This window comes from Paroedura picta, chromosome 1 (genome assembly GCF_049243985.1).
Source record: "Paroedura picta isolate Pp20150507F chromosome 1, Ppicta_v3.0, whole genome shotgun sequence".
NCBI lineage: Eukaryota > Metazoa > Chordata > Lepidosauria > Squamata > Gekkonidae > Paroedura > Paroedura picta.
The window spans coordinates 115,096,426-115,120,006 of NC_135369.1; the positions used below are offsets into that span (position 1 = coordinate 115,096,426).

Below are 23,581 nucleotides of genomic sequence, written 5' to 3' on the forward strand. Positions count from 1 at the left end.
AAATATGGAGGAAGGGTATTGGTTACCTGGATTGATTGACAGGCAGCAACACTACGCGTATATAGTGCATTGCTGTCTTCCACCTTTTCCAGCAGCAGATGATGAAGGTAAGACACATAAAAAGATGACAGACAAAGGCAAGACAGGAGAAAAGGTGAGAAGGACCTGGGAGGCATGATATTATTTTGCGTTTTGCCATTCCGCGGGCATGATGCTATTTTAGCTAATGTGTGGAAATTCTTTAAGTAATTCTTTGTTATGACCTAGATGGCTGTATTCTCTGCTCGTACAATTATGAGTGCATATCCAAACCATACAGTTATACTAGTTTTGGGTAACCAAGTATTAACTTCACAGACAGAATAAAAATTTTCAGTTCCATCTTCCTGGCTAAGAGCAGTGAATGTATACAGAAAAAGTAATCTACCTATGCAAATGTCATTAATTATGATTATTATTTATTCAGCATAGTTTGTTGTTTCTTTAACACATGGTTCAGCTTGTAACCTTCACGTTCAGATGCATGTTTGCTGGTCTCACATGAGAAGATAGTTATCATAAATATGTGGGAACTCTTATAGTTGTGAGCAACAAGCCTGCAATATGATGATGGAGACATTCCTAGAATACATAGTGTTTGTCCATGTAGCTATAATTTCAAAGCAGATTTTTATTTAACTGAATTTAATTTTTAATGGATTTATTTAGTTTTTAACTTAACCACCTTCCTACTTTGTGGAACTCAGCTGCTTACAATGTAAAAACTACAATTAGAAGACTGCAAGAACATTCACAATGAAAACTAAATTTCATCACAAATGTTATAAGTTTCAAAGCAGGGTTCAGAAGTGATGGAATGGCAATATTTGACCTGAAGCCAAACAGCAAATCTTATTTCAGGACTAAATTACAAAAGAAAGAGTAGTCACTTGCAAGAGTAAAAACAAATAATAGCTTGAATCATATCTAGATGCCTGCTGGTACAAATAAAGCATAATTTTGCCATTCTCCCCTACCACTGGAGATCTTCAATACCTGTGTGAGGCTCCTGGGATTCCCTGGGGGGTGGAGCTCCTGTACTAGGCTCCCCCTACCTGGGCTGCCTCATGCTCACCTCGTGCCTCTCCTGGGGACTGGGACTTCCATCTAAACATCTGAAAAGCAAAGAGGACAGCTGCAGAAGACAAACCTCTGACAGCATCATAATCACAATACAATCATTGTCTGGCCTCGGACAAGTACGAAATTCTCAGCCTCAGTCCTATAGAAACTGGAAACTTCTACTATGAGGATGCATAAAACTGAACACTGTCAGACTTTGAAACAACATAAAGTCGGGTTGCCAGGTCCCTCCCAGTGGGAGGCCATCTGGAGGGAGCAATACTCTTCCTGTTGTTATTCAATATCTATATGTACTCCCTTGCCCAACTGATCCAAGGTTTGTGGCTGGGTTGTTACTAATATGGGGATGATACACAGGTATTTCTGTTAATAAACAGTCATCCATCAACATGCCCAGACAACCTGGCCAGGTGTTTGGAGGCCATGGTAGATTGGCTCAAGCAAAGTCAGTTGAAGTTGAATCCAGCCAAGATTGAGTCCTCTGGCTGGGTCAGTATGGTAAGAGGCAGACAGTGAAAATCACGGCTCTTGGTGGGGTCCAATGACATCTGTGACCTCCACCAGGAGTCTGGACATGATTCTGGACTCCTCCTTGTCAACAGCAGCCCAAATTGTGAATGTTGTTTACCTGATATTCTTACACCTATGCCAGGCATGACAAATGATCCCCTACCTCTTGGTTCCTGACTTACCCAGGTGATCCATAAATCTTTTACCTCTAGGTTAGACTTCTGCAACTCACTCAAGCAAGGCTTCCCTTGAGTGAGATTCCAACTGGTCCAAAATGCAAGGAAGTGGAGGGCACACATGACACCAGTGCTTATCCAACTGCATTGGCTCCAGATTGGAGACTGGGTTAGATTCAAGGTTTTGGTACTGACCTTCAAAGCCCTAAACAGTCTGGGACCATCATACCTGTGGGACTGCCTCTCCCATTATGTCCCCCAAGAGCACTATGGTCTAGCAAACAAGATATGCTCAAGGTCCCCAGCCCCAGAGAGGTAAGATCTCAGTCAGGGCAAAGGCTTTTTCTACCTTAGTCCCAGCCTGGTGGAATGCTTTGCCAGCTGAGATCAGGGCCCTGCAGAACCTTGACCAGTACTTCAGGGCCTGCAAGACAGAGCTATTCCAAAAGGACTATGGTTGAGGTCAGGAAGATAATACCTATAACATCTATCAGCTGGAATCCCTTGAAGAATCCATAAGATCTCAAAAATCTATCAAGACATCATGGAAAGACTAGGGGCCAAACCTAGATTAGGGGGGTGGAATGGAAGAACTCTGCAGACAGCCTCCTCCTCTCCCCAGGACTTGGAAAGGCTGCAGGCAGTTGTTACGAAACTCACCAGCATGGGCAGCTCACACATGGCAGGGATCTGCAGCCTCCAAGCCTCTGAGAGAAGTGGAAAGAAGAGGGGTTGGTCATGGATGGGGGGTGGAAGGTGATTGGCTGGCCGCTGGACAGACAGGCAAGCTGGTTTGAAGAATGCACTCAGAGGCGAGAAACCTGCCCTGACTGGGTGTTAAGCGCTGAGTAGCAATTAAGCCATGAGACACGTTCCTCCTCCAAGGCCTTACCAGAAATATTAAGTGGAACAGATATGGATATTTCCTTAATATTTAGTATTTGATATTTAATATTACATTAATATTTAATATTTAATAGACCTTGGAGAGGTTAGACATTAGGCTTGTGCGATTCGTGCCGCGGGGGGGGGGGGGGAGGGCAGTGCCGGCAGCGGCGTGACAGCGGGTGCAACCATGCAGGTGCGGAATTACAGTTTTATGTAAGGTTGACTTTGAAGAATTTAGTAATTTAAACTATATGTTTTATCGTTTTTAGTATGATGCACTTTCTTATAATGTTCTCCTCCCTGAGATGACAGGCTCAAGAGTTGCAGCCCATAAATTAAAATAATAATAATAATAAAAATACATCTGTTCCACATAATATATTTCTGGTAAGGGCTGTCCTGTCCCTGAATGCCTCCCACTCCATCTGGCTTGCCTGTCTGTCCACCAGCCAGCCAATCGCCTTCTGTCCCCCACTCCTGACCACTCCCTCCCCTCCAAGGCTCAGAGGCTGCAGATCCGTTGCATGAGAGCTGCCCCTGCCAGTGAGTTCCCTAACAGCTGCCTGCAGTCTTTGCAGGTCCTGGGGGGAGGGGGAGGTCATCCACAGAGTTCTTCCACACACACACACACACACCAATCTAGCGCCTGTTGTATTCCTGAATGCAATGGACTTGGCCCCTAGTAAATAAAATCAATAAAATAAACCACTTATTTTTAAAAGACAAAAGTTTATATACAGCAAGAGAATTGTATAGTATAAAAAGAGTAAAATACACAACATCTAGAACACCACAAGAATACAAACAATAGCCAAACAAAACATAGGTGCTAAGCAGCCGTTTTGCAGCCCTTCATAAAGGCTGCTAAGCAACCTTGAAAATGCAATGGTATAAGCCAAAATGCACTAGTACGGACACACCTCTTTAATGAAAGAACAGCAAGAACATATTGCTCAGAAAACCATACTAGGACATGTGTTCATTTAAATACCTGGCTCCCAGGTCATGAAAGGCTTTAATGGCAGCTCTTTAAAAAGCACACTGTGTTAACCTCGCCTTGATCTTGCATGGCTAGATCATCTGCTTCTAGAAGAAATGCTGATCTATATTGTAAGTGCAGATGATTTTTAAAAGTCCTGGCAACAGTACTAACCTGCTTGTCCAAGAATTTGTTGACCAAAAGAACGTGTAAGGTACTCACACAATTGATCACATCCCAAGCGTAGCAGCACAAATCCCTCCAACCAACCTTATATAGATTCAGTTTCAGTTTGTTCCCTGACAGCAAACTCTCAAAACTATAGGTTTCTCTGCATTTATGTAGTTTTAGATAAGCCTGACTGCCTGATTCTCCATGTTCTGCTTACCAGACGTGAAAGGATATGAGATATTAACAGAGCCCTAGTATGCATAAAATAAAAATCCATATCAATCTAAATAATAAATAAATAAAAATAAAATTCCTGTGCAGCGGTAAGATGGTTTGTGGCCTGAAGGGTACTGGAATAAACAAGGCATCTGAGTCTTGACTAAGCCTTTTTTTAAAAAAAAACATGACACAGTGCTATTTGAATAACCTAAAAAACTCAACTGCTTTTAATAAGGCATTTGATCAATAACTATACCCATATGGTATATTTTGAACTATCAGTTTTTCAATGCAGTTTTAAAAATCACATTAACTGATAGCCATAATATTGTGGGGAAGAAATTCCTCTGTGTAAGTGGCACATTTTATCCTTTTGTTCTCACTATTTGATTGAAAGGCATCTGAGGTGATTTAGTTAATTTAACAAAGCTGACATCACATCACACTTGGCACATTAAGACAGAGGACAGAGAACTGTTTGCTGGTGGCTCAGTCATTAGTGACAAATGCCATTCCACCCAAAGAGGGAAACAGACCTCTGAATTATTAAACATCTGGATCAGGAAGTCAGTTGGGAATTTTCTTGGGTCATGAATGTTGGCAGGTTGTCAAGGAAACAGGAATAATGCAACTACTTGCTTAGGTTTATTGTGAAATGGCTTCATCTTTCATTTTTTGTTTTTGATTGCTAATACTGTCCGCATGGCCAGCTTAGTTAATAGCAAGAAAATAAAACTAATATACTTTTGATTTAGGATAAACACCTGCTATGTAATCACAATGCAGAGATGTCTGTTCTCATTTGCTTGTGTTTATTTTCTTCTAGTATTATGTATTATGCTTTAATAGTTTCAGTTAATATTTTATGCATTTCAGTAGTGTTGTCATGAATCAAGTGGTGGTCTGTAGGTATTGTTCTTGAGCTATAATTATGTTAAATAGGGCAAAGTTCCATTAATGAAATCTTTAAAAATTCCATAATCTCTGATACAAGATTTATAGCAGGAAAAAATGATATTTACTTAAAGAAATGTAAATTGCTGGTCAAATGGATTCTTCATTAGGAACATAAAAGGAAACATGAGAATTAATAAGAATTTTTATCATTATATGACATTTGATTATAGTTTTTGTTGATAAGCTCAGCAGAGAGGAAGGTTAAATAGCTATAGCCACAATAAAACTGTGCACAGAAATCTTACATTGACTGTGAACCACTGTAGTTGTCATTTGGTGTGGCACTGATGAGATTCTCATAATTCAGTGGAACAGAACTTTATACCTTAGTATTTCTATATTTAAGCTTTGGAGTTGGGTATTGTTCATATGCTGATAACATGCAGTTCTGTATTGTTCTCAAGGCCACCAAAAGTAGCAACCTTGATCTTAGCCCAGTGTGCAATCTGAAGTACCGACATGAAAGTATACCTTATTGGTATTTTGCGGTATATTTTGACTTCCGATATGCATCCAGGTTTTCTTGGGAAACCTGAAAGAAATCCCGAGAAAATCCTGCATACACCTGCGTGGTTGCGCCCGCCGTTGCACCACCGCCAGTGCCGTCCTCCCCCCCGTGGCACGGTGCTGGCTGCGTCCGGAGGGAACGGCCACTTCGGCGGCCGAATCGCACAAGCCTACTCCTCACTGCCTCAGCTATCTTCTCTTGCGGACTGTTTTAAACTGGGCTACAAGACAAACCAACCCAAGATCAGATGGGTGGGTGGAAAATTGAGACATCCCCAGCAGCATAGCTCTGCACTACCTTCTACTGCCACCCAGTTTAAATTGGGTGTTAACAGAGGACAACCCAGCCAGAATCGCTGTGCCTGTAGGGAGCCAATAGTTTAAATTGAGTGGCAGGAGAAGGCAGTGCAGAACCGCGCCCACAGGTGACTATTAGGTTTAAACCATGCTACAGAAGAATCTAAAATAATGAACTGGGAGGGGTGGGACCCAGTGAAGAGACAAATATAGAATAGTACAGACGCACTGGGAAACCAATATGGCAATAAAAAATATCCCAATTGGACTTATATAGAGTCATCTCTCTTCAGTTTCAGTAATTCTTTTATTTTTATTGTTCCAGCTGGGCCACCAGCTGCATCCGTTTCTCGACTTCTCCTGCTAGACGCACCCAGCCCATCACCGTCTCAGGGTCGTCCAGATTCAGGCATTTCCTTGCCAAGTCCTTATGTAGCCCCTTCTGAAACGCCACAAGCTAAGTTTAGCTATTGTATGACCTTATACTCTGTCAAGAGATTTCTTAATAAGTTGAAATTAGTCCTTAAATATAAAAACCGTCCCTTGAAAAAGCGAAGTAGGCGAAACGCGTCAGGACTTGTGTGAAATAAGAATAAAAGAATTACTGAAACTGAAGAGGGACGACTCTATATAAGTCCAATTTGGATATTTTTATTGTCATATTGGTTTTGCAGTGTGTCTGTACTATTCTACAGAAGAATCTAAGCCAGCCTCATGACTGGACTGGTATTTTTTAAATGGCATTTTTTGTTTTGAGTATATTGAACATGAAAAATGTTGGGCTTTCTGAAAACTCAGGTCCAAATGACTCAAACTGAAAAATACTGGTTAAAAATAAACTTGCACACATCTACTGGCTAGTTTGCTATGAAGGAACAAACTGGAACTGAATTTACATAAAACAAACGTAAGGCTGATCGGTGAGGTTTATTTTAACTCTCTTTTCCTAGAAAAACACCAGTATTTCTTCTAGAAACAAGTGATCTAGCCGTACTAGATTATGTGGGCATATATCTTAGATTTATTCTCAAATGCATTTCACCAGTCTCTGCAAGACAATAGTCTGTCAGGACTTCAGATTGCAGTGGTTCTTACTCTTTCCATATTCTAGGATTAATCCAATAAACTATTTTGCCACACATGTCCATGTGATGTATAATTCAGTTTCCCTTTAAACCTGAAAGGATGATAAAGGTCAGACAACTCAGAAGAGAAATTTCACTGCAGTATATTGGCCATCTATTAGACCTATAGAATAGTTAGCATATTAACCATGCCACTTTATGGGGAAGGGGGGATTGACCTTCCAGTTTAACAGTGTGATATGAAGAAGCTCTTGTTCATATATCATAGTCTTTCTCCCCAGATCTCCCCAGTATTTATGCAACTCATGAGCACCTGAAAATATTATGTTCTGTGGCTGAGGGAGGATAAGATATTCCAATAGAAGAGAGTGATCTTATAAGCATGATGGTGTGTCTCTAGGAGTACTTGCTAAGATTTCACCTAGGAAGACGTATGCCCTATGAGGGTTTTCCCTCAGGTAAGGATGCCTCAGATACCCTAACCACCCAAACCTCTTCAATCCTATTTCAAAGTTTTGTTTGTATTTTCAGTCCAGCTGGAAACAATTATCCTTGATACGTAGAGGTTGTCAGAAGGAAGAAGTTACAAGGATATCCAACTTCCTTCCAGTTGAAAGAACAATATGTAAGTGAACCCTGGGGCAGAGACAGTTCAGTATTTCACCTTAAATTTCACACTTCCCAGTAAATCTGGAAGCCTTGAAAAGTTCTAAAACATAAAAATAAGTCTGTGAGGAAAAAATATTCTGTTCTGGAAATAAGTCTAGTTTTTACAACTTTTTCTGTGCTTTAAAAAAGTAGCTAAGAGGAAAAAGTGATTCTACAACTTAGTATGGCAGAGACAGAAGAGATTTGTGTACAAGGCCTATGGTGATGGATGAAAATCTGCTTGCACCGCTGAGTAAAATACAAAAGAAAAGCAGAAATGAAACAAGGAAATGTCTCCAAACATGATATGGAGCTGTAGCAGGGGGGAAACTTAGAAAAATTGAAGTAACGAAAGGAGAAACAAATACAAGTGCAATTTTAACCTCTCCAGCCTAAGGTGAGGTGCTTCATCTATTCAGCATGTATATGTCCTTGCAAAATGATATGTGAAATAATAGGATGTGAAAGGATAACTGCAGAAGAAATCTAAATAAAATATAAGTTATTATATTACATTCATTCAATTGTGAGAGCAACTGCGGTTCAGTTGTGTTATTTAAAAAATAAATTATTTAATCTCTTTTTGAAATTTCTCATTATTTGTAGACAATTGACAACTGATTGACCAACAAAATGAGAAATAAAATAATTAATAAGTGTAAGATCCCCTTTCTGTTTAAATGACTGATTAGCAGGAAGGGAAAATGGCCCAGGTTAATGAAGAAATGCCATCGAGCTTGTAAAAACACAGGAAATTACAATACAACACTTGACAGCTGTCATTTACTGTTTGCATTTTTTCAGTTGCACATCTGGTAATAAATATCTATAAAAAACTGAGAATATTAAATTCAATGCCAGAGACTGAACCTGAGTTGGAAAACGTGAACTCTAATCAAGAAACGGTAAGAGATTCAATAATAAGCAAATGGGCTTCTGTGCCTCAAATGGATATAGGACACTGGACTAGAAAAATTCTGGTTTTGAGGGTAGAGACTGAGGGACCTCAGAAAGTTATAATGCCAAACAGTGCACCTGCCAAACCTGTAATTTTGGTAATTTCAGGAGATCTCCAGTCCAGATCCTGTAATTTCAGGAGATCTCCAGTCCAGATCCCAGCTAGATATGGCAACCATTCAAATAGATCATATTTCTCCGATACTTTTTAGAATTTGACCGGTAGGCCGTGCAGTTGTTGGAGAATAGGCTGAATATGGGACCTTCATGTGTTGTTGTGAGGACCCTGGCCACTAGATTCTGGCCCAGCTGTAGTTTCTGGATCAAGGTATGGAATGAGTTGCAGAAGTCCAGTCTAAAGGTGACTGTTGTGTGAATCACTGTGGCTAGGTGATCAGCTAGGTGTTTGGAAGCAGTGGCTGGATGGCTTGAGCAGAGTCGCCTGAAACTCAGCCCCTCCAAGACGGAGTTCCTGTGGTTGGGCCATAGGGAAGCAGACCAGGAAGCATGCTTGCCCTCTCTGGCTGGGACGCAACTTAAGATCACGTCTCAGGCCAGAAACCTGGGGGTGACCATGGATGCCTCACTAACATTCGAGGCACAGGTCAAACAGGTAGCTGCCCAGGCATTTTTCCATATCCGCCAGGCTCGGCTACTAGCGCCCTATCTGAACACTTGGCCACAGTGATCCATGCGACAGTCACCTCCAGATTAGATTTCTGTAACTCGCTCTACACTGGCTTGCCTTTGGGCTTGATCCGGAAACTGCAACTCGTCCAAAATGCGGCTACTAGGGTCCTCACAGCTACACCTTGGAGGGCACATATCCAGCCAGTGCTGAGGCAGCTGCATTGGCTACCGGCTATCTTCCGGATCAGGTTCAAGGTTTTGACCTTCAAGGCCATCCGTGGTCTGAGCCCATTGTATATGAGGGACCGCCTATCGCTGTACGCCCCCTGAAGGGCCCTATGCTCTGTGGGGGCTAACCTGTTGGTCATTCCCGGTCCCAAGGAAGCTCGCCTGGCCTCGACCAGGCCCAGGGCCTTTTCAGTCCTGGCCCCAACATGGTGGAATGAGCTCCCGGAAGAGCTGCGGGCCCTGTGGGAATTGTCATCATTCTGCAGGGCCTGCAAGATGGAGCTCTTCTGCCAGGCTTTCGGTTGAGGCCGGGCAGCAAGAAGATCTAGCCCACCTCACAAATGTGACGGTTGCGTTGGTCATCTGCCCCCTCCCTTTCCCTTCTTAGGGGGTGTGGAATTCAATCAGCTATATTGAATTTTGCCGCCATTCTTGTCATAACTTTTGTATTAATTGTATTATGTTTTATTGTGCTTTTATTGTTTTAGGGGACTGGTTTTTATGTGACCCACCTCGAGCCTCTGGGGGGAGGCGGGATATAAATTAAATGATAATGATAATGATAGGTGTTTAGGGGCAAAGTAAGGCACTAGTAGTTTGGCTTGGCACAGATGGTAGAATGCCAGCTGCGCTATTCTTGTGACCGGTGCCTCCATAGACAAAGAGACATCTAGGATCACATCCAGGTTCCTGGCAGAGTAAGCCAATGATAGCTGTTGGTCCCAGATCATAAAAGGTAACCCCTGTGCAAGCACTGGGTCATATCGGACCCTTGGGGTGATGCCCTCTAGTGTTTTCATGGCAGACTCAATACGGGGTAGTTTGCCAGTGCCTTCCCCAGTCATTACCGTTTACCCCCCAGCAAGCTGGATACTCATTTTACCGACCTTGGAAGGATGGAAGGCTGAGTCAACCTTGAGCTGGCTGCTGGGATTGAACGCCCAGCCTCATGGGCAGAGCTTCAGACTGCATGTCTGCAGCCTTACCACACTGCACCACATACATTTTTTGGAGCCTTTTCTTTCTTTTTAAAAATTATTTAAGGGGCTTGAGGCATAATATATTCTTTGTCAAAATGGAAACTCAGTTTTCTGGTGACCTCTCTTCCGAGCTATAGCTCAGCGGCACTTGCAACCCCCCCCCCCCACTTTGGCCTCACCCATGCATTTCAAAGGCTCACTCTACCCCAGGGCCCTTATATCTTGCTATGCACTGGGGAGGGAGGGAGGGAGAGGGATGGGGATCCTATAAGCACACTATTGCTTTAAAGAGGTGGGATGGATGCTAACTTTCCTGGTAGCCCACCACAAACCCGGGAAGGGGTGGTTCATAAACAATTGGTTCACTGAATTGGTTCATAAACAAGCCTAGCAAATCTATTTTTGTTATGAATGTTCTGGCCTTCTCATAAAGATCCAGATGGATTACAGTAAAATTTACATTCAAGAATGTAGTCCAGAACTGGTATCTATAGCTGTATTTTTCCTTGGATCAATCCACAGAATTCAAACCGAAATTCTAAACCTAGCATAAAAGGTGGTTCAGAATCCTTGTTAACAAAGAAGAAACTAATTCCAGTTCGTTAACACACATTTTTACAAATATGTGGTGTGATCAAGAAGCAATAAGGAGGGCTACAGTCAGGTGGCGGAGCTCACCCAGATGCAGATGGCAAAAGCGACTGAAGGCTTTTTCGGTTTGGGGAAACTGTTTGTTGTAGATCACTTACTATGTCTGAGCCCAAATTGAATGGAGATCGGTAAGAATGAATGCGGGGAAAATCATTCCATGCAGAATAGGCCAGGGTTTCAATACCAGAACCTTGTGAGAAAGCCGTCAATTATGGCATAGTAATGTTCTGAATTTTGTCTTGAGAGCCACAAACTATGACCCATTATGCACAGGGGTTTTAGCGTACATTCGGGGTGGAATGGCGGCGACTAAAATCACCGATAACGCATGGTGCCGGCCACAACTGGCTGCAAATTCGATGCATGCCGCCGAAAAAGCCGCGTTAGCGGAACACGGAAGAAACCACAGATTCCGGGTGACCGGGGCGCAACCAGAAGCGGCGCCAGGATCGCCGCGTGCATAATCGGTTACTCTGGGTTTTGCTGCCATTGCATCCCATCCTGTGCATAACTGGTTTGCTTCGCTTCTTCCCCCTCCGCGTTTTCCATGTGACCCGAAATCGTGGCCGTGCATAATGGGCCATTGTGAGATTAATTGAACAATTGGTGAGTTAAAGATACAATGGCTTGCATCTCATTGAGACTTTCATATGTGCAGAGTAGGAGATTTTCTTTTTTTTTGTCAATACTTTCTTTCACATTAAACCTCTGCTTTCCAAGAGGAAATTCCAGCCATTTCCTCATCTTCCAGAAACAGCACTTGTGGAGGCAGGGTTTGGCTGCTGCACAATCAGTGAAGATCATGCCCATCTCCTGGGTGTATGCAAAGCTCTAGGTATGATTAAACCCAATGCAGGTAAATGAATCAAAATGTTTCTAATAAATTAAGTGGAAAATTTGTTGAGAGTCCAAATTAAGGACTTCCAATGAACACATTTTAGTTATTAATGGTTGTCAATTGCCTCGTGATCAGCCCTACATTTGAATTTGGATAATACTAAGAAAATTTTTTTGAAATAAAGGTGTGAGAAAATTTAAAATTTAATAAACAAAGGTTCATTCTTAGAATCTAAGGTTTAATTATTTTTTCATTACTTATTACAAAAGACACAATAACCACAATAACCTCAAAATTAGTGTTTTTTTTAATAAACAAGAATTTGCCTCACACTATGTAGTTGTTTGCTGACTGAAAGTGCAAACATAAGAAGAAATGAAATGGCCTTTAGTAGGATTCTGTGGAGACCTGTTTAGGATTGTATTTATTAAGCAAACCGAAGCTTGCAATTCAAACAAATGAGAGATATTAATCAGGTTTTTCCCAGGGCCAACATAGCAAAGACACTGGACTTCTGAATACTCAAAAGGGCTAAACTTGATCCAGATATTGAATCAAGGCCAATGAACAAGTTAGAAAACACTAGACTTTTACAATCTTTTATCCAACAAATTTGACAGAAACTATAAAATCTCTAAAGGAAGGACTATTAAAATTCAATCAAATTACTGGTTGTGGGGTTAATTTCACTAAATCTAATATGTTATGTTGTAATATTTGCCTTATAATGAAATTGAATGCTTATCTTACCTTAAATAAACCAATGGTATACAAGTGTTTTAGACATCTTGGAGTATCCATTCCAAAACATTTGAACAAAATGTACCATTATAACTATAAAAAGAATTTTTATTAGATGGGCAAAGCAAAAAAACAGTGATGCCTACTCAAATTACAATTTAAAATATCCATTTTCCAAAAAAAATCTTTTAAATTTTATGTGCTACTACTTCATATTTCAGATAAGATTTTGAAAGACTGGCAATTAAAATTTCATCAATTTATTTTTAATTTGAAAAAACTAAGAGTGGGACTGAAGATGGCACCATAAAAAAGCTGGACTTCTGTTCAGCTCTTAAGCCATGCCGAGGGTCAGGAGCTTCTGCACCTGGCTGACCTGAGCAGATACGCAAATCTGCTCACCGGTCGCCCCAGGAACCGGGAACGGCATCCTGAGGGTCCTACAGATCCGTGGGGAGATAGGAGGACCGAACTCCCCGGATTAATAGCGGCCTGTGCTCAAGGTCATGATGGTGTCTTTGTCGCAAACAACTTTACAAGCTTGAAACGACCAGCTGACCTTACATTCTTCCCAGACCATCATTTACCAGATCGACAGGAGCAGAAGCTGACAGAAGCTGGAATCTGCAACAGTAAGAATTGAAAGCTTTCTGGCTTTTCTCACTCTTCTCCCACAAGCTCTTCCCTCCCCCCCCCCTCAACCAATTCACAAGCGAATTCCTTTTTTCGCCGAGTGAGAGACTCCCAGCTAATTATACCCATTAACCAAACAAAGAGAGTGCTTTGAAGATTTATTGGTGAAAGTTCAGTGGGGGAATTTGACTTGATACGGAGATCGACAAACTGATAATTTGGGATCGCTCGTGCTCCCGCAAGACCTCACGAGACTTTCTGTTTATAGTTTGTGACTGCCTAGAACTATGGAAGAATTAACTAAGGCACAGCTTTTCCATTTTTTATGCAAAGGAAACTCAAAGATACTGAAAGCAGTCAATAAGCTGGAAAAGGAAGTTCGTGGGACTAAGGGGGAGCTTTTGGATGGAGCTCATGGTCCGGAGAGACCAGCTGATGACGTAGCTCAGCTAACAATAAATCAAGTGAAACTTCAATGTCTGGAAGTTAATCAACTGGAGGGAGAGAGTGCCAGAGATGTAAAAACCCAAAGTACCTTTGAAGAACCTGGGAAAACAGATTCAAGGAAGGAAAGTACCGAAAACCTGGAAGTCTATTCAGAGCAGGAAATGATTTGGATCAGCAAAATAAAAAGAGTCTATTCAAAAGCAACAGCAACCAGGAAGCTATCAGGAGATATTCCTGTGCGACCAGAGGAAGAGATCCAGATTGACAAAGGATTCAGAGCCTCCTCAAAGGCGACTACAAGCAAGAATCAAGTAAGAGATTTCTTTGGCCCTGACAGAAGGACAATCAGAAACACTCTACTATGGAAAAAAACACAATTTCATTTTCTGCGACCACCTGAAAGATGAGCTGAACAATGGAGTATTCTCCTGGCTTCCTGTGGGAAAAATAGCAGCAGTAACTTTTAGGACAGGTCCAATATATGAAGGGAACTGACTTTATATCATCTAAGACAATAATAGACTATATCCTTATAATAGATTATACCCTCCTATGTATCAACAACTACTTTGTTAAGAAAGATGGTAATAACTCCTAGATCAGGATTAATATGCGATGGGAATTGAATATGTATGTCAATATGTATGCTAAAAGAGGATGACAAACCATATTTCATAGGCATTAAAAAGACGGCAGTAGTAATTCTTGGGTCAGGGCCAATTTATGAAGGAGACTGACCTAATATCATTTAAGATAATAACAGAATGTATTCTTATAACAGATCATACTCTCATATGTATTAACAATCACTTGGCTAAGAAAAATGGTAAAAACTTCTAGATTAGGAATAATATGTGATGGGAACTAAATATCTATGTTAAAAGAGATGGCAAACCATATCAGCTGGTCGCTTTTTCTTCACAATTTCTCTGTAAATGCTTTATATAATAATAAACAATAAAATTATTTAAAAAAAAAAACTAAGAGTGGCCTAAATACTTAAGATACTCTATTCAAGAAGGAGGGCGGGGCATCCCAAATATTTCTTATTATTAAAACATCTACCAATTGAGGCATTTAATTCCCTGTTTATCTACTACTAAGGAAACAATCTGGCTAGAGTTAGAAAGACTTAGAATTAGAAAGACAAATAAATGGGGGGACTTCATTTAGTAATTCTCTTAATAAAAATCTAAAAGTGAACTCAAGCAACTCTGTTGGTATGGAGGAAATGGAAAAGGCTATAATTCCCAGGGATTTCTACTTTGACTTCCATTTTATATCACATAAAATTTTTCTCACTTAAAAATGTTAATCCATGGTGCAGAGCAGGGGTAGTCAACCTGTGGTCCTCCAGATGTTCATGGACTACAATTCCCATGAGCCAGGGGCAGGGGCTCATGGGAATTGTAGTCCATGAACATCTGGAGGACCACAGGTTGACTACCCCTGCCCTGGTGTAGAGATCCCTTTCATAGTCAAAAAGCTGGTCTTATCACATGACAGCTGTTGTGAGCCAGGGGAGTGTGGAGCACAATGAGCATACCGCCATGTGCGTGCTCCGGGCTGGGGAATCCTTGGGCAGTGCACACTGACTGCATGCCCTAGAAGGGGTTTGGTAGTGCAGTGGTGCTTTTAAAAGTGGGTCACGTGAATCATGCAGCCTCCTGCTGCTGCTGCTGCTACTCCATGGTGTAGAGATGTCTTTCTTAGCCAATTAACCTTAGCAAATGAAATTAGAACACTATTAAACTATAGTCAAATCTGGATCCATGGAAGGGTTACTAAAGGCATAAAATGGTTACTGAAACATCATATCCTAAATTTTCTCCAAATGAAGTACTATTAACTGAATTTGAAGAATTAATTTGAAATACAGATAAAAAGGAAAGTAATTACTAAAACATACAATATATTATTAAAGAAGTGGCAAACACCAATGCAAATCATGAAAAAGAACTGAATTGAATAGTAATTCTAATGATAAGGCTTGGAATCCAATGTTTTAACAATTTACTTTTAAATAAATTTCAAATTTTATAAGAACTTTCAAAGATGTGCCTATACTCCAGTAAGGATAACACACATAATGAAAAGAGGGAATAAATATTCTTGGACCGGTTGTGGTATTTTAGGGACAAAAATGTATTATCTTAGGCAAGTCTTAGCAGTCTTAGGCAAGTCAGTGTTCATTCTGGATACAACAGTATTCTGAGGTAATAATACTGACCTATCTTATAGAATTGTCATAAAACTTAGTGAGTCAACATATAAGAAGAGATGAAAAATCCAAGGGCATACTTGTATCATCTATATAGCTAATTTTCAACATGACCAAGTATATGGATACTTAAATTCATAGACTGGAGCCATGAACAGACAAGGAAGATCTTTCTACAAACCTGAAATATGCTTCAGGTTTGCAAAAATATGTGAAATGTAAATTGAAAAATACAGTTAGGTTTTAATACTCTAAATATGGCAGAAGCAACATCTGCAGTCTCTTCTCCCTCTACAATTAAGAATCTGGAGTAACAAAGTAATGGCATACTTCCAACACAGATTAAAAAACAAGCATTTCCTTCTTTAGAAATTAAGCAGAGATCCCACCAGCATACTATAATCAGTGAATACATATATGCTTTCCTCCTCTAAAATGTACTCCTTTATTGCCATACTTCACAAAAACAAATTTCTTTTCAAAAAGTGACACTCTTCCTTCTTGTTACAGGCAAACTGCCCTTGCTTATTATGCACCCTTATGACTTATTTTGCAAGGAAAGGGTTTAGCATAGGAATCTATTTTCAGTAGTGGATTTCTGAGAATCTGCAGAGTGCTTAGGCTTTCAAGCATAAGGGTAAGAACAGAACTCCTGAATTGGTTCATAAACAAGCCTAGCAAATCTATTTTTGTTATGAATGTTCTGGCCTTCTCATAAAGATCCAGATGGATTACAGTAAAATGTACATTCAAGAATGTAGTTATGAAAATCCAGAACTGGTATCTATAGCTGTATTTTTCCTTGGATCAATCCACAGAATTCAAACCGAAATTCTAAACCTAGCATAAAAGGTGGTTCAGAATCCTTGTTAACAAAGAGGAAACTAATTCCAGTTCGTTAACACACATTTTTAGCAATACGTCATGGGTAACCAGAGTTAGTTTTTAAGTACAGTTCTGTGCACAAAAAGGGACAGTGTAGAACAATGATTAATGAGGTACACATATGAACCTAACAAGAAAGAAGGTTCAATCAGATTATAAATTACCATGAACACACTTGCATTGGGCATATAAATCTGTAAGGAAAATAAAGTTGCACTTACCTGTATCTATCGTTCATCAAGTATCTTCTGTATAGGCACATATGAAGACTATGCATGAGCAGGCCTGCCATTAGTTAGATCTTTACATTTAAAAGCCTCTACAGGCTCTGTACATCAGAGCCAGAAGCTAGATTCCACCCAGGGGTCACATTCTCATGTACAACAGCACCCCCATCTTCACTACCTCTAGTGTGTTGAATCCAAAGCATGCAGTGGGGCAGGAGGGAGGGATGTGACCCTGCACAGAAGATACTACTATAGGTAAGTGTAACTTTGTTTTCTTCATTGATATTCTGTGCAGTCGCACATGAAGATTCTACCAAGCTACTTATCAGGTGATGGGGCATGTTCTCCTCACTTGAACAGCGAAGAACCAATGACATATCTAGGGTATGGCAAGCAGAGCACATGGCCTGCCACTGAGCGAGCTCCCTCTTTCTCTATAGCTAAGGAGTATGTGGGTTATCTGCTTTATTTTGCTATCAGTCAGCCACTTGCTTGCTCCAGTGCCAGGCTTGGGAGAAAGAGCCCTACAGGCTCCCTCTGGTAGTAGTGGGGCTTGAAGCAAAGCATGGCCCTGTTTTGTCTGCTCTGGTGAAGCCCTATATATTTTTTAAGAACTTAAGGAAATCCAGGAACAATTGCAGCAACTAGAAGGTCACCATCAGTTAAATTGCTCCAAACAAACATGGAAACAAATTTTAGCCCTCAGACCCAAAAGATTTTTCCTTTTTGAAACTCTTCTGTGCTTGGTCAAGAAAGTATAAAAGGCTAGGGGGTCTTCTAACCTGCTTCTGTTGCTGGCTGCTGCCTCCTGACCTGTGCTGCTCTGGAAAAAGCAGAGTCTTGAGTCTGACTCCTAGAGTGTATGCTGGGCCTGGCTGTGTGGGTGGCTGGCTTGCTGCACTGTACTTTGGAGGATCTTCATCACTGGAGAAGACATCAAACGGTTTCCCCGAGAGACTCCTCTCTTGTTGCTTTCTCATCTCACTGTTCTTCTCCCACTTCTCAATGACACTGTACTTGACTTATTTTCTAACCAAACTATTCTCTCTGTGTTTTTGTGGGTGTGGGGTGGTGGGGTGGGGTGGGGTCTGTGGGTGCTTTGGGATCCACTATTTCTTTCTCCATGTTTTTACAGTTAAATCTTTTTTTCAATCCATTGCTGTTGTGTTCGCTGCTGCTGTTGTGGTTTGGTGTGGCACTGCTTGTTGTGCCTGGTTCTGGGGTGCTGTTGCGGTTAAAGGTTAGAGCCAGGGGTTAAGAAGACAGTGCTTGACTAATGAGCACTTGGTATAGTGCTTAAAGGTGGCAGCCTGTAGAGCCAGGTTTGATTCCCCACCCCAGTGTTTAATGTGTGGACATCTAGAAGGCTTTGTCTAACTCCTGTCAGAGCTGTTCTCACAGAGTAGTTCTGTCAGAAGTCTTTCAGGGTGTCTGGCATGAGGAGAGGAAGGAAAAGGCAATTTTAAGCTGCTTTGAGATTCCTTTTGGTAGTGAAAAGCGGGGTAAAAATCCAGCAGCCAGTCTTCTTCTTGACTTTTCTGTATTTGTTGGAGGGGGGGCTGCATGGGAGAACCTGTGATGACTAGAGCATGGATTAAGTGTTTAGGCCACCCTAAGCTCCTCCACTAGAGGACTGTAGGGTTGGTGCATGCGATAATCTTGATGAGGAGAAGGAAGGTGTCCATGTGATACTTTCTCCCCTTGTGCTCTGAGGCTTCCCTCATGCTAATTAATTGTCTGTAGTTGTAGATTCACTCCCTTTTCGTGGGCCTCCAGGTCTCCTCTGAAGGCTGGCATCCCTAGACCACTAGTTGTGCTGGAGGATTACACCACACTGGCAGGAAACCCTTGCTCTCTAGAGGAACCCAGGTGAGCTCTGGATGGACTTCAGGGGGTCTCAAGTTCTCAGGTGATCTCAAGACTGACATGCAAGCACTGGTTGGGCAGCCAGCCACAGCTGTCCCCTGCAGCTCTGGCATGCACCTTTGCCCCAGGTGAGGTGATGGGAACTGCTCTCTATATGAAAATGAGCAGCAAATCCTGTTTATTCTCATCATCTCCTGCCTGGAGCATGGCATTTGCATGCTAAACCTGACAGTGAGAGTGATTCTCTCCCTACTTTGAGATTTTTCAGGATTTTGCCATCTTCGTGGCCTGGGGAGGTGGGAGTTTGAGGCTCCAAACTTTCAGTGTAGCTCCGAAGCCTCTTCTCTGACTTTCCCTCAAGTTTCAAGAAGACTGGACCAGGGGGGACAATTCTATGGGCTCCCCATCCTACCTCCATTATATCCAACTAGTAATCAAGCCTGCTGCGACTAATGCAGTGTGCGCTAGGGCAGGCAGCCCCCGGCAGTCATGCGGAGCGCGGCTGCCGGGGGCTGCCTCGGCCGGCGGCCTGATGCAGCGAGAGGCGCAAAGTGCCTCTCACCGCGTCGGGCCGCCAGCAAGGGAGCAACTGCGAGCGTTGCTTCCTTGTTGGAAGGGCGGGAATCGGCCGGGCCAATTGATGGTCTGTCCGGAGGAACAGATTGGCCCGGCCGATGGTCTGTCCGGAGGAAGGGGCCAATCAGGCCCCTTCCTCATCACGGACAAAGCCCGCCCTAACTCCTCTCCCAAAGCGCTTAGTGCTTTATTTAGTCCGCGGCGCCCGCGCCGGGGGCATGTTAAGGATGATGATGAGGGGAAAAAAACATAAATTCTCACAATTGGAAGTAATAGGCCCATTATGTACTATGGTGTTTTCTCATTATAGGATATAATGGAGAGAGGATGGGGGCACCCTCTTTGGGAGCCACTAGAATTGGACCCCCCAAGGCCACGAAGACTTAAATCACCCATTAAAGTCAATGGTGCCATTAACTTTAACAGCCGCCAAAGCACTTTGGTGATTTCTGAAGCGCTTCAGAGATATCCGAAGCTTCAGCCGAAGGAGTCCGAAGCGGCTTCATCCAAAGCCGAAGCAGTCTGGATATTTTCCTTAGTGCACATACCTAATCGAATCCTCAGTCCTGGGTAAATTGCACATGCAGCTGCCCATGCACTGAATGAAACGTAAGACTTATACAACCAAAACATAACAAAAATGCAAATGTACACTGTATATTATTGGTACAGGCATTCACAGCAATGTGTGAATACGTCTTTAAGTAATATGGCTGAATACAACTAGAACCTTTATAAATTTCTACTAAAATCTTTTCATTTCATTTAGCATTGACTTCAAGAAGTGTTATATCACTGTGTTTTTCTGACCTTGCTGAAGAAACTGCTGTGTAGCATATCAATAGCAAACGTAGTACTAACACAGGGATAAATTATTGTGATAAATTATAGATATTGTTTCCTTCCTGTCTAGCAGCTTCCTAATGGGTTTTAAATTTCACACCGCTAGATTCTGATAAGCCTGAAACACTGTCCATTTCCTTCATCTCTTTTTATGCCTCTAGATATTTTCAGAAGCATGGTGGCCAACGGTGCTTGATGATATCCCTGAAGGTTGTTACGCTAACACTGTGATCCTAAGCGCACTTAACTGTAAGCATATCTCACTGAAATTTATTTGCAAGAACACCTGTACAATTAAGTTAAGATTTCACATTCCTTTATGCAGATTACTGCCTCCAGCTATATTTTCATACCTGACACATTGCAATGAAGAATTCAGTCAACAGGATGTATAAATTAAATCAGTTAATACAAGCCAATGAATCATCATTTATCTCAGAAGAATAAAAAAACAGTCTTGCTTTTGAAGATTCAGCTAAATTGTTCAACTGAGAATAGGTATAAATATCACTTGCAGCAGCTTCCAATCACACAGCAGCTTCCAATCAATAATAAAATTCTCCCTTACTATTTGGCAGAAGTCAAAGTACCACACAGTGAAACAACTTATCCAAGGTTAGTTGATTAGCCCACACAGAATCAAAGTTTAAGCTTACTGGAATTGCTGAGGTGCTACTTATGATGATGAAGAAAAGTGCACTAAAGTCACATCTGGCTTATGGCAACCCCTGGGTTGTCAAGGCAAGCAATATCCAGAGGTGGTTTGCCATTGGCCTGCCTCCATGTCACATCCCTAGTATTGCTCAGAGGTCTACCAAATACTAGTCAAGGCCAACCTGACTTTAAGGTATAACAAGAGCAGGTTAGCCCAATCAGGGTGTGGCCAGCAAAGGGTGCGGCCAGCTTGGACACTGTCCGGTGGATGGAACACTCCACCCTCCAGGCAGTTTCCGAAATATATAAGGCGCACATGGACAAGAATTAAGGTACAATGAAAACTGGTGAAAGGTACATCAATAATTTGAGATGTGTACATGATACCATGTTATTGACAGAACTTAGTAAAGACTTGAAATGACTAATGATTAAAGCAGAAAGTATCAAAGCACGAATATCAACAAGACAAAAGTAATTATAACACTGCGATCCCTTTGTTTCTAAATGGTGCCAGCAGATCCAACATAAAATTCACACTCTGGGTATCAACTTGGCGCCTCTGGCTAATTATGTTGTTAGGTGTGAAGTCATGTCTGACCCATCGCGACCCCATGGACAATGATCCTCTAGGCCTTCCTGTCCCCTACCATTCCCCGGAGTCCATTTAAGTTTGCACTGGCTGCTTCAGTGAGTCCATCCAGCCACCTCATTCTCTGTCGTCCCCTTCTTCTTTTGTCCTAATCGCTCCAAGCATTAGGTTCTTCTCCAGGGAGTCCTTCCTTCTCATGAGGTGGCCAAAGTATTTGAGTTTCATCTTCAGGATCTTGCCTTCTAAGAAACAGTCAGGGCTGATCTCCTCTAGGACTGACCAGTTTGTTCGCCTTGCAGTCCAAGGGACTCGCAAGAGTCTTCTCCAGCACCAGAGTTCAAAAGCCTCAATTCTCTGACGCTCAGCCTTCCTTATGGTCCAACTTTCACAGCCATACATTGCAACTGGGAAGACCATAGTCTTGACTAGATGCACTTTATTTGGCAGGGTAATGTCTCTGCTTTTTAGGATGCTGTTTACATTTGCCATAGCTTTCCTCCCCAGGAGCAAGCATCTTTTAATTTCTTTGCTGCAGTAACCATCTGCAGTGATCTTGGAGCCCAGGAAAATAAAATCTGTCACTACCTCCATTTCTTCCCCATCTATTTGCGAGGAATTGAGAGGGCCGGATGCCATGATCTTTGTTTTCTTGATGTTGAGTTTCAAGCCAACTTTTGCACTCTCCTCCTTCACCCGCATCAACAAGTTCTTTAGTTCCTCTTCACTTTCTGCCATTAGAGTGGTATCATATACATATCTGAGGTTGTTGATATTTCTCCCTGCAATCTAAATCCTAATTTGTGACTCAGCTAACCCTGCCTTTCTCATGATGTGCTCCGTGTACAAATTAAATAGGCAAGGCAACAATATACAGCCTTGCCGAACTCCTTTTTCAATTTTGAACCAATAACCCGGGCACGTGGCCTCCTCACTGGAGGGACCCACATAGTCTCCGGGTGGCGTGGTCGGCTTGTGGAGGCGGGCACTCCAGGGGCAGGCCCAAACCAGACGCACCCAGCTTTGCTGGGCGCCACTGGATTGTCCTACTGCCTATGGTTTCAAAGGGCAAGACAGGGCCAGACAGGCCCAGACAGTAATCCCGAGACCCGGACAGTGCGGCCCAGATGACCTTTTCAAAAATAGATGAACTGTGGTAAGGATTTGAAATGGACAAAACCAGGACAGTATCTAGATAAATTAATCCATTTCATAAGCAATTTCTTTTCAGGGGCCTTTCCCTCTATATGTATTTCAATATTATAAAAATAAAATGTTATGAAAATGTTATAAAATCCCCAAGTGGCTAATAACAATCTATTAAAATAATAAGCTATATCAATTAAAAGCCTGAGATTAAAAGTACCATCTACACTTAATGGTAGAATACTGGTAGAGAAAATAGTAAGACTAGTAAGAATAGTAGGACTTCCCTTATAACGATGAACTTCTCCAAATAATGTAGTGACCTAATGTTCTTGGATAAGTCACACTAATACCTCCCTCTAATTCTACCCTCATTTTGAAGCCATTGCAGCCAAAAATATTGCCAAAGTCAACATTATACCAAAGTATCAGCCAGCAAAAAAGCCAGGGAATCTGATGGAATTTCAAAGTCTCTGCTGCTGATTTTAAACACCCTTTCACTGAACCATTCTTTTAAAATATGATGGAAGCAGAGTCTTGTCATATAAAAGCTTTTATTGTGCTTCAACTATCTTTCAAGTCAGATCTAACCAGTTCTTGGAAGGAATTTAACTAAGAAGGACTGGGAGAAGTAATTGAGTTTTTTTTCTTCTGCATGATAGGTAAAGGTAAAGGTATCCCCTGTGCAAGCACCGAGTCATGTCTGACCGTTGGGGTGACACCCTCTAGCGTTTTCATGGCAGACTCAATACGGGGTGGTTTGCCAGTGCCTTCCCCAGTCATTACCGTTTACCCCCCAGCAAGCTGGGTACTCATTTTACCGACCTCAGAAGGATGGAAGTCTGAGTCAACCTTGAGCCGGCTGCTGGGATTGAACTCCCAACCTCATGGGCAAAGCTTTCAGGCGGCT

At 41.9% G+C, this 23,581-nt stretch overlaps 1 protein-coding gene across 7 annotated transcripts in view; it reads right to left on the reverse strand.

Annotated features, from left to right (window-relative positions):
- Positions 1-23,581, reverse strand: part of NKAIN2 (sodium/potassium transporting ATPase interacting 2) — a 760,233-nt gene that overhangs the window by 572,145 nt on the left and 164,507 nt on the right. For 4 of the 7 annotated variants that reach the window (XR_013224835.1, XM_077300384.1, XM_077300405.1 and 1 more), the window contains exon 1: positions 27-191. The exons of 2 other annotated variants lie outside the window; for them this stretch is intronic. Coding sequence is in view for 4 of the 5 variants with exons in the window: in XM_077300384.1 (XP_077156499.1) it covers positions 27-176 (150 nt within the window). In the remaining variant the exon portion in view is untranslated. Of the gene's footprint in view, positions 1-26; positions 192-23,581 lie in introns of those variants that run through there. One more of the 7 variants, XM_077300414.1, reaches the window with a different exon arrangement.